General features: G+C 40.0%; 1 protein-coding gene across 9 annotated transcripts in view; it reads right to left on the reverse strand.

Moving 5' to 3' along the window:
• The window catches only part of NHSL1 (NHS like 1), a 163,804-nt gene that overhangs the window by 23,437 nt on the left and 121,323 nt on the right, over window positions 1–19,044 (reverse strand). For all 9 annotated transcript variants that reach the window (XM_052674475.1, XM_052674467.1, XM_052674459.1 and 6 more), the window contains exons 3-4: window positions 9,412–9,539; window positions 1,911–2,103 (exon numbers count right to left, since the gene is read on the reverse strand). In XM_052674475.1, the coding sequence (XP_052530435.1) occupies window positions 1,911–2,103; window positions 9,412–9,539 (321 nt within the window). The remainder of the gene's footprint in view (window positions 1–1,910; window positions 2,104–9,411; window positions 9,540–19,044) is intronic.

Consider the following 19,044-nt stretch of genomic DNA (forward strand, 5'->3'; position numbering starts at 1 on the left):
GCAACTTTTTAAAGGGGAACAAGGACAGCAGCTTTTTTTGTATGTGTGTGGGGCTCAGTCTGTTTTTGTCACTTGTCTTGATGCAAAGCAGCAATACAGCTATTTCAAGGCAAAAGGAAACTGGTTTCCAGAGACCAGCTCTCATACTGAAAGAATAGTCTTCCTTCCCCATCCTTGCTTTGTATGCCTTCCTACTATCCTGATTTTAAGGAATGAATGCCACACAACACATTCCAGGAAGTGTAATAAACGTGTACTATTTTCACCAGAAAAGTTGAGAACTGCTGCACTTGCTGGGGTCAAGCCAACTCATGCAAGGGGCACAAGGCTTGCCACAACATTTGAATTAATCTGGTTGAAATTGTAAGTGTAACTTATGCTAATGCATTCATGTTTCCTGAATGTTTCCTGTGACACTGAATTAAATTCAGGACAGATCTCTTTTACCCCATTTTTCTTTCCATCTATTTACTTCACCCGTGTATTTTCATTACACAGGGTCATTAAATGAAATGGCAGATTACCCACTCTGTAAAGTAAACCGTCTTCCTGCTGTTGCTACATCAAAACCATGCTGAAAGTTCATTGATTATGTCTGATAATTCACTCTTCCCACAACTCTGCCTTCTACACCCGTATCCTACATTTCCTAGATAACACAAACAACTCTAGTTACATTTCAGCACTGCATGTTTTCCTTCTATTCATTTTCCAGAGGTGGAGTGTTCATAATCTTCCACTGCTCTCAAGTATTTCCTACTGTCTACTTAAGGAAACATTTCTTACTGATTTTTCAGAGCTCTCTGATGTTTATCACTGGCCTTAAACTACATCTTAAAACTTAATCATACACCTTAGTACGAGAAGTAGTGCTCCGCTGCTAACAAAACAATAATTTATAAAAATACTTGTGGGAAAAAAAAAAAAAAAGAAAAGATAATCACATAGAAAAAGAGATTTCCTAACTTACTTTCAAAACAAAACTGAACATAGCAAGTTATTGATTGTAGAGTGAGCATGGAGCCAGAGAATGCCATATGGCATTTGAATTAAATTGGATATTGAATATCATCCCAGTTTTGGCAGGCAAATGGTCAATTATTTGAATTAACTAATAATAAACAATGTTGATACTGTACAGAGACAGAGAGATTATTAAATCAAAGTGATTATTCAATCTTTCATACAAATTCTATTTACACACATCAAAATATCTATGCAACATTAGACTTCATTGTAATTTAAGTTTCACTGAGTAGGAATTCTGCAACAGTGAAACCAAAGAGCACTTTGAAAATGGAGAATCAATATACAGCTTGCATGCAGAAAATGTGGGCTACTGTCATGTAAGTTGATTGTCATACCAAGAGTCTCAATTGAGGACAGCCTCATTAACCTTCTGTTCTTTCCCTACTCTCCTCGACATCTAAAACTCTTATTTCTGATGAAAATGAGGCTCAAGAATTTTCTTCTCAATTTTGTAACATTTAGTTTTCAAGATACAGAAGTCTCTGATAACCTTCCTTAAATAAAGATCCTAGAAGAAAATCCTGAATATCATTAATATTTTACAAAACATGATTTTCCATTATTTATCTTTAGTGAAGCCTACGGTAACAGTAATTTGTCAATCATTTTGTATTTAATGAATATCTAATTTTGTTTCAAGCCCACATTGTGTAGACTAACTTCGTTAATGTTCATTTTAAGGAATTTCGAGTTTTTCTCATTAAGTGCAGACAAAGACTATTAAATGCAAAATATTGTTTTCACAGAAAGGTGCAAGAAGTAATTTCAAATTCATGCATCAAATACAGAACATTTGAGTGTTAAAATACCACCTAATGGGTCTCCTATAATCCCTCCCTTCCCTAACCAGCATAATACAATTTCTAAAGTGAAAAGCCTACCAGTCACATTAATAGGAACCACATCTGTTTGGACTGCCTGTGCTTGCTGTCTCATCTTCTCTTCTGGTGTTGGCAGTGGAAGCGACTTAGTCCAGTTGGTTTGTGTGTTGATATCTGATAACTCACTTGAAACTGGAGTTTTAGGCCTTTTGATGGTGATAAGCTTTTCTTCTTCTGGGGAAGAGACAGAACACTGCAAATAGACATACATGAAACAGTGTTAGTTCTCTACTAGAAAAACAGAGGAATAAGTATTAAGGTACTGCTGCTGCAGTCAGCATGATGGCTTGTGGATACACCCTCACAAATAACACACACTAATTTACAAGTAACTTTTTAAAACAAATGAAAAACCAACAACCGCCAAAAATCCAACAGCAACCAAAAAATAAAAACAAAACAGAGGAAAAACAACTCTAGACTGGATTTACCCATGACATCTGATCAGGTTTAGAACCATATAAATGAAAGAGGAGCAAAGCACAGTAAATAATTATCTTACACGTTTACATTGTTCCTTCAGCAACCAACCCCTCTCACTTTTAGAAATAATGGATAGAGCTTTACCTCCCCTTCCTCTCTTCTCCACAGTGTCCCATTGGGAAGATGAGGTTGAGCTCTGCTATGATGTAGCTATACTAAGCTATGAGGTGGGTAAGGAAGACATCTATTAGGAAGAGACACATTTGGGGAGAGCTCTGTAAATGATTCAGCCAATACACTTGACGAAACCATCAGCCAGGGATCAGTGTGGAAAAGTGTTGGCTTTGGAGAAATTCAAGCTTTGCTTGTTTTTAAAGGATGAAGTGGTTAAAAGTATTAGTATACATACAGTGGCCATTTTTAAAGTTGTTCCTTAGCAAAAGTGTTAGATATCACATCTATGATGGATATTTTTCTTCAAATAAATGAATAAAACCTTTCTGCATCAGAAAAGAGGTTGCAACAGCTTGTACAAATCCTTCCACCAGCCAAACTTATAATGCCAAAAAAGACATTTCCTTTAGGGGAGCAAATCTGTTTTCACTGCAAGGGACCTCAGGTTATCCCAAGAACAGTAGAGGAAGAAGGACTTGGAGGAAAAAGAAGCTCCTCTTCCTCCTGCCTATGGATACAACAAGGAAGAGGACAAACACTTCTGAGTGTGGAGGCTGTAGGGACAGCAGAGACCTCTGAAGCTGTTTATCACGCCCATTTCAGAGCTGGTTGCCCTGGCTGCTCTGCAAGGTGGAATCTGCCCTCTGCCCCCAAACCAGGTTCCTTACTACCACTTTCTCTTTGTTTCTCCCACTGCTTGCAGAACATTACCCAAAATGGGGCTGCTGGCACTGGATTGCTAGTCTCCTCACAGTTATTCCCTGGCTGCTTGAGAGAGGTGTAACTGCTGTTTGAAACAGATGGACTTTCTCTGTCATTATTGTCTAGGTGATTTGCTCTCTCTTGAAGCTAACTGGCACACAAAGGCATGACGAAACACCACGCTGCAACCACTGTTTATCATTCCTGATTTTAATTTTCTCCTTGTCATCATGAGAAGTTCCCACTGTTTATAAATAACCATTTATTCATACCACTGCGCACAGTCAGTTCTTTCAGACTGGACCCAACATCTCATTACAGATCAATAAATCAAAGCAGATTCCAGGCAAAAAGTAAATTAAATATATATATATATGGAATCCCTATAATATATATATATATATATATATATATATATATATGGAATCCCTTCAGGTAACAATAATAATACACAAACATAATGCGAATGTTACTTTTTTTTATGTGTGTCTGTGCGCATACACTGTTTATAAATGTACACGGTGCAGGCACACTTAACTACTTACACACAAATGGAAGTGCTTTCCCATTTCAAATCACTCACATTTATAAAAACCTCCACTAGCTCGAGCAATGTGAGAGAGAAACGCCACTGCAGATGGGAAAGCTGCCTCCAGACTGTGCCTCCTCCAGTTTGTTCCACAACAGCTCAGAGTAAAAAAGGCACTGCAACCCAGATCTGTGTGGTAGCCCACATGGGGCATCACCGGTGTTAGAGGTGTGCGTGTAAGCACTCAAAGGACTAATCAGAGGATGGAGAGGAGAAATATCATCTTCCCTCTTGCACAAATAGCTATGTCTGCATCAGCACAGCAAGGAAGGCACTGCAAGGCTGGCTTTGCAGTTTGTGTGGCAAGTCTGAGCTGCAGCCACCTGTGGATGCTCTGCTTTGGGTGACAGCATCAACACCAGTGACAGTCACGTTCAGACAGTGCCAGTGCAATGCCAGGTCTCAGCTGTCAGTCACAGTCACCAGGGGCTACTCCAAAATGTCAGGTGACAGAGATACGGGTTACAAAGCTACCCTTCCTTCCCCAACAGAAAAGCAGGACACTTCTGTTACAGAATACTAAAAGAAAAACTGGGGGACTGAAGCACTGACTACGAGGGAATCCTAGTTATACAAAAAAGCATGGAATAACCATCAGAAATTTTACAGAATTAAAAGGCCAGAAAACTGAGGAAGGACAGAGGAAAGAGGACAGAAACTGATTGGTACAGTAAGTACATAATGAATGAAAAGCAATTGATAACTCAGTTGTGCAGCTGTGACCAAGCACTGCTTCAGGAAAGATGTCTGCTTTTGGACAGTGGTGTATATTTCTGCAAAAAGAGTTCAGTAGGAGAGCTGCTGGTTTTGAGTGTGGGAAGGAGTGTTAGTGTTTCATCTGCAGATACGGTTTCTGTGGTTTCTGGATAAGCATGACTATCTCTACTCAAATACCTTCTCCCAAAGTACTCACAGTGATAGTGGTACGTTTACTTGCTTTTTGATGTAAAGATTCTTTCAAAGAGGGCAGCACAGGTCAAAAGCCATACTTAACTGTCCTGTGCAGAGTAGAAAGTAGCTCATTTTTCAACTTTCTTCACACAAATTTCTTATCTAATTTTCTAGTTATGACAAAATTAGAGAAGAGAGGAAAAAAAATATTTTATACTTTATGTGCCTTTGTGAAAGTTACATATTTTTAGAAAATGCACCCAGATTTACAATACAGAACTTTGCAGGAAGATTCAACAGATTGCTGCTGTACAAACAGAAATGTCTTTTGAAGTGAGGTTTGCTATACGAGAAATAGCACTGGACAGTGTTTTGAGATCACACTATCTGCTCAGCAAATCTCAGCATAAACACTGCTTTTAACAGAACAGTTTGCACCCCTCTCATTTTTAAAGCATCTCCTACTCAAAACAATGTTATGGTTTGATTTACATGATCAAATTTTTACGCAGTTTCCAAGTGGGATGCTACACCCACCTCCTCTAAGAAATCCATTGGATTGGTGCACTTTAATGGATCAGGGAAGAAGGGAGGTCCGGAACACTGGACCTTGCTGTCTTTTCATAAACATGCTCTAGAGGGGAAAAAGCCTGAACTTTCTAAGGTGAAGCTGAAATGAGAATGCAGGACAGAACGGCTCAAGAATACACCACAGTCAGAGGGGAGCTACTTGGTTCACAAAGCTAGAGCCCCTTCACTGCCTTGCTGACTTCTTGTCCCCTGTCCACTCAGGCACTGCGACACATAACAGCTTCATTGCCTGAGCACACTCATGCTGCTTCAGAGGTCCCAGCTGACAAGTGATGCCACGCTGCGCATCTCACAGCATGTCCTGCCCCAGGTTCCTATTTATTCTTAGCCTCTGTATATTGCAATGGTTTGTACTACACTGTCTGAAAAGACAGGACCTCTAGAAGCAAAAACAATCCATACAAGTCTTACTTTTAAGCAAAGGACCTTAAAACTTGTAGGCATGTCATTTACCTCACTGTCCATCACAACCATTCTCAAAATTAGAAATTTTTTGAAAAACAAAGCTGAGAAAAAATTCTATGCTGCTGTGGATGAGAGCCAAAGCAATTGAGTCATCTATTCATCTCTCTCAACACCCTATTTCTTCTCCAGCCTTTGATGGCTTTGAGTTCTTTTTCTCACAAACACGTTTTCTTCTTTGAACTGCTGTCTCAACTGTATGGGAACTGCTGAGTCACGGCCTGAACCTCTGATTGATCACCTGAGGCAAGCAATGAGTCAGCCACAGCAGCATAGGTGAAGGCAATTCACATGTGCTGCTGGAAGGGGTGGAGCCTGGCTCCACCTCTCCTAGACCCATTTAAGAGCTGACTACTAGTAGAGAAGGATCTCTTCTGAAGACCCACTCTGCTGGAGTTTTGTAAGTGAGCCCAGGATACGGGTAAGCTTTCTATCTGTTCTCTTTTTGTTATCATAATCTACTTTGCCTAACTCTCTTGTTTATTTTGTAATTATAACATCTTAATATTCACTGATTATACAGTCAATCCAGCAAACTGATCAGCATTAAAAAAAAATGCAAAGCAGTATAAAATACCTATGCTGATTACATGTGTACTCACTCATAATCACAGCCAAGGGGTGGGGGAACCAGTTGAGGGCATCACAGTCTGGAGGCACCTCCAGGTATGCCAGCAACAGCAAGGCTCATAGACATTCACACTTCCAACCTGAACACCCGCTTCTTCAGCCCCTCTCAAAACTAAGCCAAATTTTTACATCACATCACTTCAAGTCCCTCAAACCAATACAGTTAATGCATTTGTTTTCATTGTACATTCTAAACAATTTCTTGCAGATATTAAAGAAACAATTTGGTTTGGGTGAACACAGTGTCAAAAGTACACTTTTTTTTTGCCCCATAAATAAGCAAAGGAGCTGTTTTGTTAACCAGAATTAGAAGACTATCAAAACAAATTTCATAACTCAAGTAACAGTATCTAGGGAAAAATACCATGAGATTTTTCATAGATGGAATAAAGACATGATACAGCACATGCCTGCCAGCTAGTACTCTCTATAGCTCACGTTCATCATTTAAAAGCTATGTTACTCCAATTAGGAAACTTTTTCCTTGGCTAATTAAAAAAACAACCACACAGCCAAATAAATAAAACACAGTGTTCATTGGGGAAGGAGTTTCAAAGGAGGCAAATGTTAATAGACCAAAAGAAATTAAAAGCAACTAAAAGATATTGGACTGTAGACAAAAAGGGAATAATGAGGAAAAATGCAGGAAACAAAACTTGGCATGGCATTTTTCTGTTGAGCAGTTGGTTTTTCTACATTTAATCAATTTTTAACAGAGAACAGAAGCAGATAACAACTGAAGGCTAAGGGCAGAATGTAAAGATTGCTTATGTGCTAAATGCTACAAGTAACATCAAGCTGCAAATGAGACAGCTGGATGGTCCCACTTGTGGACAAAGTACCTTGTTGCTCCGGGGAACCAAGTTACAGCAGGCGCTAATGCAAGACTGAGAGATGCAGTCTAACAGACTAGACTGTTGAGTGAGACAAAAAGAAAGAAAGAAAATGAGTGATAAAAAGGCAAGGAAAGAAGAATGAGGGGAGAAAAAATAAACACACACACACAAAAGACAAATACACTTAAAATATACAATGTATATATTTCAAAACGTAAAGGAACCAGTGTTTGAAAGTGACATCTCAGTATATCCCTGACACGAGGAAAACAGACCAGTACTGAAGGACAGCAACACTTTTCAAGTAGTGTCACCAATGGTGGCATGTAAGAGGTGACAAAGGAGGACACTGGTTACAGTACTGAGATGTAAAATCCAGGCAAACCAATTTAATCACCAACAAACTCAATTAGGATCAGCAGAAATACACTGAAATGGGGATTGGATTGCGCTCCATTAATGCAGCTTACATGAATCAAGCTAAGAGTAAAAGGGTAGTTCCAAGAACTTTGCTTTATATAAACTAACACTCAAGGCATGTCAAGTTCCCATGTTTTCTCCTTCTGTCTGCTTGCTTTTTGGGTTGGGCTAACTAGCCTGTTTTACCCTACGGGCTTTGCTTTGAAACAATAACACTTAAACATCTTTTAAGAACTGCGTGCTTTGTAGTATGAATATCACCCTGTGGTAACTGACACTCACCTCCACAAAAGAATATTTGTGGATGTAGGTCTTCTCTTGTGTGATCTAAGCCATGTTTTCACATTATGTCTCCAGTGAAGACAGACAAGTGGAATATTTGTCTATTTTTTTTTTTTTTTTTTTTTAGTAGATAAAAATGAGTGTGGAAAGACAGCTTCCTTTGTGAAAGCTCCATGCAGTAAAACAGAGGTTTTATCAAACACAGCAAATAGGTCAACTTAGAAGTAAATTCACAAGCAGTAAATAGCTATTCATTCATCTATGATTATTCTGTTATTCTCAAATTTCAGCTGGTGCTGCATGCACAGAATTTAAATGTTGGCTTCCTTGCTCTGAATAGACAACAAAGCCACAAAGCTTTCATCTACCGGTAAGGAGTTCACGTTCTGAATCATGGGATTTGGTGACCTCAGCTTCACACTGTTACTGAAGAACTATGCTAACATCTGAAAAATGACTGTCTCAAGGCATAAGTTATCAGAAGTATTCTGTATTTTACCAGTGGGACTATAATTCAAGTTCAGTGACCTGTTAAGTGCTCATTTTTAAAAAATTAGTAAAATTTTATGTCATTATGTAATGTAAAGCCAAATAAAATGATGCTGGTCAAAGGTCATCATAAAGCACTAGTTTTACAACATGGAGTATGTTGCACTTTGTAAGGGAGTACAGAGCTGCAAAAGAGTGTCATGGTTATGGTTTAAGTTCTGAGATAATCATTGACACCTTATACTGTCATTTTGACCACTTTTTCATCAGCTTTGAATCATGCCTACAGCCAAAAATATCTAAGGGAAACTATTCTAATTTGAAATTGAAGTGCTATCCTTTCCCTGAAGCATAACTAGCTGCACTAAATTTTTTTCAAACAGTTAATGCTGACACGAGTGCAAATCATAATTCCACTGATTTCAGTAAGGTTTTGCAAATTGTCATTGTTTTACATTTGCTGTTTGCTGCCAATACATATCACAAAGAACTCAGTTGGGTGCAGCAACATCCCCTGCCAATACGCAGACATAAAACAATCAAATACTGGGTGAGGGACTGTATATGTTCTATAATAACTTTTAGTATGTGATTTGAAAGCATGGAAAACAGCACTCAAACCACTGTACACTTTAAACTGAGTTCTAAGGATTTGCACACTAGGTATACAGACAGGATTATTTGGTCTGTGCTACAAAAGTGCATATGGCTTAGTAACACTTCAAAAAACCAAACTTTACAAGTAACTATTCATAAGCAACATTTTGGGGCAAAGTATTCTAGAATATCTGTCTTGAAAATCCCAGGAGCTCCAGCACTTCAGGTTTGGATAACCAGGCTCCAGAGTACCTTTTCTGTCTATCTTAGCTCACAGCACTGAAGCACCAAAGTTAGCCACAGCTTGTCTTCGGAGCCCACAGACACAACAGGCAAAGATGAAGACAGAGGAGCAGTATTGCAGGCAATTAAACTGTAGCAGGCGTATATTCATTCCAGCACTTTTCACCATTACCTTTTGTTCAATTTCTTCATAATCATCCTGGTAACTTCCACAGATTGCACTGGAGGACGAGGAGAAGGTGGGGCCCTGAGAGTAATACTGAGAGCTCCGATAGCCATCTCTCCGCAGCTTGTCACACTCTGACACAAAAGACAGGGAAAGAGGAAATCAATGTATTAGCAGAGCATTTACTGTTAACACTCAAAAATATATTGTTTTACTGAAAGAGGTTGCCATGCATTAGCACTGTCCATCCCAAGCAATAAAACAGAGTTGCATTTCTCATATCTTTAATCTATATTCAGCCTCCCTCTCTTTATTTATACATGTATGCCCATGCATAGCATGTATACATGTGGCTTTTATTCAAATAAGAGATGGCGAAAGATTTGAAGATGGAAATTGATTTATTTGTTGGTTTTAAGCGAGGTCTGGCTCAGTATCTTGACAGATGGCAGCATCTTGCAGGATAGGAGACAGTAGCATGCAAGTAAAACCAGGGTCTCATTTGCCAGGCCGGTAGACACCCATTATGTGCCTTGCACTCGAAATGATGATGTTACTCACTACTCAAGCACCATCTGCTAAGTAACTTTGGCACTGACCACTCATCTTGTCTTCGTGCCTACAGAACAGACCATTTACTGTGATTTTGTGAAGAGGAATGCAAAGCACAGGGATTTTAAAATCTCTTGTCGACACAAAGCATACATAGTTTATAACCAAAGAATTTTCAAAGTTCAGAAAGAATTCAGAGCAAACATGCATCTCCACTCAAATGGCCAAAATCATAGTCAGCACCCTTATCCCCCCCCATCCAAGTCTTCTGTAACTGTTCTCCCAACTCCTAATTGATATTCATTGTGACTGTGCTAAAGAAGAACAGACGCCACAACATAAGGAAAAATTAAACGTTCAAGATGTGGCAACCAAATTCATCAGCCCAGTCAAACTGTTAGCTTTACACTTTCAGAGACAGATATGTGAATCTGCTGAAAGATGAGGAATGCAAAAAAGAAAATCATTTGTTAGATTTCTATCCAAGGAACTGAGATTTCTGCACAATATATAGGCTGACACAAAGTGCTTTTGTCATTACTTGCTGGGGAAAGATATTCTGAGACTGTACTATTTGTCCCCCTAACGTGATCTCTTTAGTACTCCTTAAAATGGAAAATATGCAGTGTTTATACTGAGGGAAACATTTTATAGAGGCTTTGGCTTGTCAAATGATTAACTGGAGTTACGACTTGCAACTTCAGCATGTTTCCTAGGTTATATCAGACGTTTTTAAAACTGGGTTCTGTAGGACTCCATGGGGATAGTTTAACTGACCTCGAGCAACCACAGCTCTGCAATCGTTTAATCAACACGGACTCCTTTTCATATGCACACACATATCAACAGTAAGAGTATGCAACTGACAGTATTAGCTGTTTCCATCAGAGCCAGACGCAAGTCCCGGCCTGTTGCATGCTTCTGCATGAGATCAAAAAGGGTACAAACCCATCATTCTCTCAGTTCAAGGCCCTAAGCTGGCAGCGGTGGGTTCTGAGACCCACATGAATTCTGATAGCTCAGTCAGCAAGCCTGCTTACCAGTCCCACACGTGTGAGCGCACCGGCACCGCACGCATCTGGCAAACAGCTGCTGGGCCTCAGAGGGGGCTGAGAAAAGGATGCCAGCAACCACAGGAAAACAAATTTCTCCCCCGCCACTCCAGATCTGGCACTGGATCCAGGCAAATCCAGCACACAAAGCTCACAAAGACAAGCACCCCGATGGGCCAGTTTGTTGGTGTGAGCTACAACCAGCAGCAATAAGCAGGCTGGGGCAAAATGGAACAGCATGAAAATTTGTGTCAAATTGCAGTAGAGGTTAATGCCCAAATTGTCGACTTCGGCACTGCAAGTTTTGCCTTCAGATCAGTCACTCATCACTTCAAACCAACACAAAGGCAACACAAAATGTACATAGGAGTGAATTTAGTTTTCCTTCCACTTCTGGGATGAGGCCTTGGGCCCTGACCAACCGCTTCTGTGGCTCCTCCAACACCAGGCAATCACTGGATGAACGCCTCAAGAACCGCAGGCTTTATGAAGTGCAACAGATGCATGCTCTGGTATCAGCTGCTTAGCTTTACTTATTCTTCTGACTAAGGAGATGAAGACGATGAATAGTGCACTTCAGGAGGTCTGAAAAGAACTCCCTGAACTTTTGAAGAAGACAGAACCAAAGGCTTCAAAAGTCCACAGCAAGTTCAGTAAGCGAAATGACAATAAAACAGTAGCTTTTAATCAAGCTCAGAATCTTTGTTGGTTCACAATGCAATACCCAAGTAATATCAGAAGCCACTGCAGTGATGTGGCTGCAGAAGTCAAGAGAATTGCTCAAATTGCTGAAACTCACCCAGAGAAAGGTGACCAGTCCCAAGGAACTGGTTTTTTTTGTTTGTTTACTGTCACAGCACATGTCACAGTTCTAGACAGCGCCTGAGGCCAGCTATACTTCTGCAGAGGTTTCAGGCAGGTATCTGTAACTTCACTTTGTAACAGCCCAACAGGAGGTCAGCCACTGCACCCAAGCAATGCTACTGCCACTGTCAGACCAAATCTCGTAACTTCTGTCTGAAAAGTGTTCTAGATGAGAAGAACACACCTGATCTGAGTGCCTCCTTAAGTCTCACATGGTCCTCTGTAAGCAATTAACTTTGGATTTTTCAGCAAAAGGTTTTATATATATACATATATACACACACTTTAAAAATATATATATTAGGAAGAAGTACATTATGAAAACTTCCAGACATGGATCTTTTTTCCCAGAGGAGCAATACCGCAACCCAACTATCCAAGCAGGGAAGAACACTAGACAGAGTTAGTGAAAAACTTCCTACAAATATTCGTGTTATTTCAGAGATGTCTGAATAGGTTAAAAAAAAAAAAAAAAAAAAAAAAAGAAAGAAAAGAAAGAAAAAAAGGAGACAGGCAGCTTCAGTTATTAATAACATTCAGTTCTAAGAATGCACCAGTACATGAGTGCTAACTGAGCCATGGATATACACACTCTCAAACCTCATGTCAAGGCTGATATATCCATGCTATTCAGTACACAAAAATGTGCACAGCCTAAAAATCTCTGCCTAAAAATTGCTGAAGCAAAATACAGGAGACTGCATCAGGCAGGACACAAACACTGATTCCTGGGGATGCACTTGCTTGAGATCAACTCAGCAGCATATGCACAGATAGTTCAATGCATGCTCTATGTGCTGCATTACTTAGAGCGTATCTGATCTGAACAGTGAAACAGTATTACTGTGTCCCAAATGAAATAGTTTTCTTCCCTCAACAGCTGCCACTTGCCTGCAAAAAGTAGGAAAATGCCTCTCTGTGGCTGAGTGACTGCAATAGATGGAAGCACTGGGTAGTGCCCCAGCACAACAGCCAAACTATGCCCTCACCACTTCCCCTTCATCAGCTCCTGGGGATAACCATGGAGAGGTACTGTGTACCATCTCCTGCTGCCTTTCAAGTGCTTCTCTAACTAAAGTCATAAAATAGTTCTTTGTCCTTTTCATTCTGTACTGGTGATATATTATTTCAAAACTTATTCTATATTATAATTATTGCTTAAAAATGGATTTAGTCACGTTATAAAATAATTTTTCCTCACTTACATGGCTAAGTTAACTCTTCTTAGAGATGGAAATTTTGCCTGAAGAGAGTTTTGCTGTTCACAGGGTGAGTTTTAGTTAGGCATAAAGAAAGTGTTTGAGAAATGTGGTCTAAAGACTTTTAAAGGTTTTCCATTACTGTTACAGTGAGTATGGTAGATTCAGGGGATGTGTGACAGAAAAAAAATGTGTTAGTGCTGTCAGTGCCCATACCACAGTATCTGTGTTGCTGCCATTTAACCAACCCCTCGTATGTCTGCTCTGTTTCATTAATGCAGTTTGCTAAATCCTAGTGTAAGACAGCAGCTTACTAAAGATGCTCTGCTTCTCACCAGCAACACAAGACCTAGTCACAGTTCCGACTTCCAAAAGGGGAATTTACAGACAATGGAGCTGAGTGCAATCCTGCATCAAAATACTGACCCACGAACACTGAATTCTGCACTACTCTACAGCTTACTGAGCTTTGCTAATTCTTATGTTTTACAATGTTTTGGCAATAATTCCATAGGGTAAGGTCCAAAGATCAGGCTCCAGCTTAATAGCTCAAGCTCTCCACATAAAACCTTATTGGCCTCTGTGGCATGCAGTGAGGCCATGGGTACAAAATACCATCAAGGCCACTCAATCCCACATAGATCTCTTCATTTTACACCAAGAACTCACATGTAATTCCATTTGACCCTGAGCTGATAACACACAGTAGCAAACTTTGCGTATCCAAGTGATTTACAGCTTTACAGACAATCTGAAACTATATTGTTACATGAGAATTCGAGACACAAATCACCTGGGTGAACAGAAGGCACAGCACTGATACCTCATTAATTCATTTGACATGGTATTACTGTGGAAAACCAGGATTAAGGTATAACTTGTCTGCTTAGTTCAACATCCACATCACGCAGCTCTGTGGCACAATAAATGCTTGGTTTTCTAGCATGCATTGGATCTTTTTCTCTCCTTTGGTAACATTTTATACATTCCAAAATTTTCCACTGAAATTAATCATGGAATATTGGAAATTTACATGAAGCAAAACACACTGCCCTGCCAGCAACAGAGTGGTGAGAGAGAGCGAAGAGAGAACTTACTGCTCTGTAAGTAATGCTTCCTAATTCACTGAATTCCTCCACACAGAAAAAAATTGTACTCACTGATATTAATTGACACTTGCTGAATGTTTATGGAGAACCAAACAGTGGATGTGAGGCGGTTTGCAACAGCAAACCACTTCTTTGTTATTTTTATGTGTGGTATGAAGACTCTGGTTTGTAGCTGGTGAAAATGCATAGGTCACGGTGGTGACAATGTTGAAGTACAGCTTTTTATAGCTGCGAATCTGTTCTATCAAATAGTGTTATTGTGCTCTTTGTATCAGTTGCAGTTTCCATGGAAATAAATAGGAAGCATTACTTTTGGAGCAACCCACATACTAGGGTCATTTTCAGAAGCTTTCTAGAAGATTTCATAGTAACATAACTGTTCAAGGCTGCCAGTGGCCCCTTCACAGGAGAGCTCCCCGGCTGCAAGCAGACAGGCACCCAGTACCGGTTTTCAGGACAGACCCCACCTGATCCTGGCTCCCTGCAAGGAGCAGCCAGGCCATGGCACAGCCATCACAGCCAGCACCAGGCCCCACTGCCTCAGGCCTCAATGTACAGCTGCCACTTACTAAATTAGTCCTAATGAGATTACACGTGTAAGCAAACATCGCTCACGTGACGGTTGCAGAATCAGGCCTTAAGCTCTGTAGTGCAGTTGTCCACACGTCTACACTCAAACGCATGCTTGAGAGAACATGTAAGAGCTCAATACAAATAATCCACCCGTCTGCATTTCTAAGCGTTCATTAGCAACCACTGTTGTCGTGAATTTTAAACGAACGTGATACTTACAGTTAAGAGATATGGCAGCTAAGTTATTCCAATATCCAAAGAGCCCTGTCTTGCTTGAAATAACAAGCTGTGGAGGCAATCATCAGACAGCTTGAGCAAGCAGGGACAAATGCCCCAGAAACACTCAAGCTTGCCTTGCACCAAAGAACAGAGCCTGCACCTCAGGACTAGTTGCTAAAACCCAGAAAGAAAACATCTACCAAGTCAGGGGCAATTTCACAGGGGAAAGGATGAACCACACAGAGCTGCCTCAAGCTGCAGAAACAGAAGGGCTGTAGTGCAGAGAGGAGGGGCAGAGAGCAGCAGGCGCTCCGTGTGCCCCACTCCCTGCTGCCTTGGGAGCAAGAATGGACAAGCGACAAGCTGACAGCTGCGTCGGCATGCTCGAGAAATTATCTCAGTTCTACTCAGGGTGACTTCTTGGCAGAGCCTTTCATGTAATAACTTGTGTTTTGTAGTGTGGGGATTTTCCTTTTTTTTTTTTTTTTTGGGGGGTACTACAGAGAGAGGCTATTAACTGCAGGAGTCAGCTAAACTGTCAACCATAGAAATAAATCTGCTGACTAGAATATTAAAGCACGTTTATCCACTCACTGAGCATATCACTGGAAAACTGCTCTATTCCCTCAGGTCAGATTCTTTTTTTTTTTCTTTTTAGCTTTAAACATTGTAGCTAACCCCTTCTTATCTGTAAATATAAACAAATCTCCTTCCTCCTTAAGTTAGGACCACAAACTTTATCTTATGAGTACTGACAGACCACAGTACAACATATATTTGTCTCATTAAACCTCTCCAACAGAATGAAAACCATACTGTGAAAGCGAACTTTTTAAAGTAACATATTACTTTATACACTGGGCTTTTTTAATCACTTCTATAACATAATACATCATTGCTTTCTACTTTGGAATAAGACCTGTTTCAAAACCAATAAATAATTGCACTTAGTCTTCAGGCACTCTTTGAATTTGCTTTTCCAGCTGAGCTGAGGGAACATAAGTATCACAACTTTATGGCAAACAGAAATCAGGTGTCAGAAGACTTGGTATTGCTGCTAACCAAGCAAATCCACTCAGGTTAGGTCCAGGCAAAAACTTTACGCCTGTAGTCATAACACAATCTAAATTTTACCAGCATGCCTCCTAAAGTCAGACCCGCGGTGGTTATCCATGCTTTGCCTGCACCACATGGATATGGGAATGCACTTTGAGGTAAAGGCAGCTAAAAGGCCAAGCTGCCTTTGCTCTTGTCCTCTCCATCATGTAAGCAGCAACCAGTGCCAGGTCCAGCACTGTGGACAACCTTTTCTAAGGAGCAGAAGAATTTAATGGAATTGAACATCTCTACTTCTGAAGATTGTGTGCTTTTTATGAGATTTTTGGCACCAGTCAAGCTTGCAGCTTTCTAACTGCATGCTCTAACTATGAGGCAAAAGGGCTGCTACCTTAAACATAACTGCCACCTCTCTATTTCGTGTGGGACTGGTCACACTGGTGTTATACTGGGATGCGCTCTGAGCGTACCTATTAAACTAGGCCTTCCTCAGATGCTGCTCCCTGGTCTGCTTTCTGCATTACAGTGTGACAAAAACAAGAACAGGGTGACTCTGGACTCTAGATATGACGCAGAAGCACAGTTAATGGGAATTTCAGGAGGTAATTTTCCAAGATAAAAATCTTGAGAAGAATAATAAAGCCTGAAATCGTAATTAAAACAGACACTCTAGTTCAAAGGTCTCTTTAAGATGGTAAAGCTAGCTAAAGTCACCAGCTTTCACTTTGGGTCTCCTTATTCGTGTATCATCTGCAATGTGCAGATAAGAATGCACAGCTTTCCTTGTGTGGATGAAACAGGTTGTATATGTGCAGGGCTGTACAAAGGCAATCTGGTGTTCAACAAAGATCTCACGCTAAATGTGACTTTAAAAAAAAAAAACAAAACTCAATTTAATTCCAATGCAGCATCTATTTTTGTCGCTGGATCTAAATGAGGCAGACAGCTTGCCTCTACCACTTTATATTCATTCCTCCCAAAAATTCACTCAGCTTGGATCAAATCCTATTTCCCTTAAATGTATAAATCCCCATATCATCCGCAGAACTTGATTATCACAGGGAGTGCTCTATATCAAAGCTTTAAAATATGTTGTAAAGCCACAGCAATGATGCACTTGTGTAACAACTGAACTGTGACCAATTCTAACTGTAAAGCAAGTTCATGAACTTTAGCTGTGATATATGCAGTGTGCTGTTCTGTTCAGACTCCCATTTTTAATGAGTCCAGAATTTCAACAGATGTACTACCATGCCAGCCCAGTTGAAAAAAAACTCAACAGCTCTTTCTAGATGCTTTGGCTAATACCAGCCTATGCCAATCCAGCCACCTGCCCTGTTATACCACATCTCCTTCCCCAAAATGCAATTTTATATTGCTATTTCTTCATTTGTTTGTTTGTTTTGTTTTTTTTTTTTTTGTTTTGTTTTGTTTTTTTTTTACAGAATCACAGGGTAGTAGAGGTCAGAAGGAACCTCTGGGCTCTTCTGCTCCAAACCCTAGCCAAACAAGGAGACTCAGAGCAGGGTGCTTAGCATCATGTCCAGGCAGCTTTTGAACATCTCTGAAGAGAAGACCCTACAGCCTGTCTGGACAAACTGTGCCAGCACACCATCACCTGAGCAGCACATAAGTGTTTCCTGGTGTACAAAGGGAACATCTTGCTCTTCAGCTTGTGATCACTCCCCTAGTGCTGGCGCTGGGCACCTCATAAGTGAGCTGGGCTCTGCACTGGGAAAGAGGGTCCTGACACAACAACAGGTCACCCCTCCAGACCAGCTTCCCCAGGCTACTTCAGGACTCAGCTGAGCAAATGTTTGTACAAGTGCAAGGATGGGGCATGAAGTGCAACATTAAAAGTAAAGCAAGCATGCAGTTAGATTTATTTTTCAAGGGTCCAGACCAGGTGCAAGCCTTTAGAAAGGATTCAAAGTAACAGGAACTCTGAACTGTGAAATACCTTTTACAGATTTAGTGAATGCAAACACTTCGACCATTCCTTTTTTCCTTAAGCTTTTCAAAAACAAATTAACGTAGTCCCACTCCCAGCTTCTCAGGTGGTCTGTATGATTTAGCCATAAAGAAAAAATTTCTAATGGCACCAAAATGCTACAGCCATTACAGAAGATATTTGTTAACAGGCTGTCATGGAGAGCGCTCAAAATCACTGTTTGCCTTGAGATAATTTCTGCAAGTGTTATACCACTACATTTACTGGTGACAAGATGTCTTAAGTTTAACAGTTTTCTTCGCCTCCTTTTGCATGTTTGATGCTGGCATTAAAAAAAGTCATCTTTTCCTCTTGTTTGTTATGAATATTTGCTGTTTCTTAGACTACTGGACATGGTTGATACAAAAACAGAGAAGATGTCTATTAGTTTTTCTCTTGAACACTCAGTGCTCAACTTTCAAAGCTATCTAAAATGCTTCACGTATACATGCTTCTTCTACACAAGTTATAATTCCAATCTAAGAGAGGAAGGAGGAAAAAATACGTACAGGAAAACAACTGAAATTCTGATGTTCCTTGTGATGGAAGTTGCTTACCTAGCACTGAAACTATGGCAGCAACAGATCAAATTTCTTCTCTGAATACACTTCTGAAATGGGATTAAGTTAATTATCTTTCACCTGCATCTTTTTACTGACTGACCCACCTTAGAAAACACAGAGGAAACACATTAATCTGGTTTAAGAGAATACACTATCATTAGTGTGTTGAAACAAACGTTAAGACTTCTTAAGACTTTCACTAGAAAAGCTATAATGCATATAAGAAACCAATCAATATGATCTACCTGTTCGTTTTTACATTCAGCATAGTGCTATAAACTAAACCTAAAAATAGGCAATCTAAATACAAGTAACTAATTTTTTCAGCATAAGAGCAGCATTCAAAAACAAAGCGTAGACTTCTGATCAAATTCTGCTTAACTTAATTTGAATAACCTTTTTTTTTAAAAAAAAAAAAAACAAAACAAAACAACTCTCTGTTAAAGGGGGTGGTTAGAGTAC

Source organism: Tympanuchus pallidicinctus, unplaced genomic scaffold (genome assembly GCF_026119805.1).
Source record: "Tympanuchus pallidicinctus isolate F22 unplaced genomic scaffold, pur_lepc_1.0 scaffold1, whole genome shotgun sequence".
NCBI lineage: Eukaryota > Metazoa > Chordata > Aves > Galliformes > Phasianidae > Tympanuchus > Tympanuchus pallidicinctus.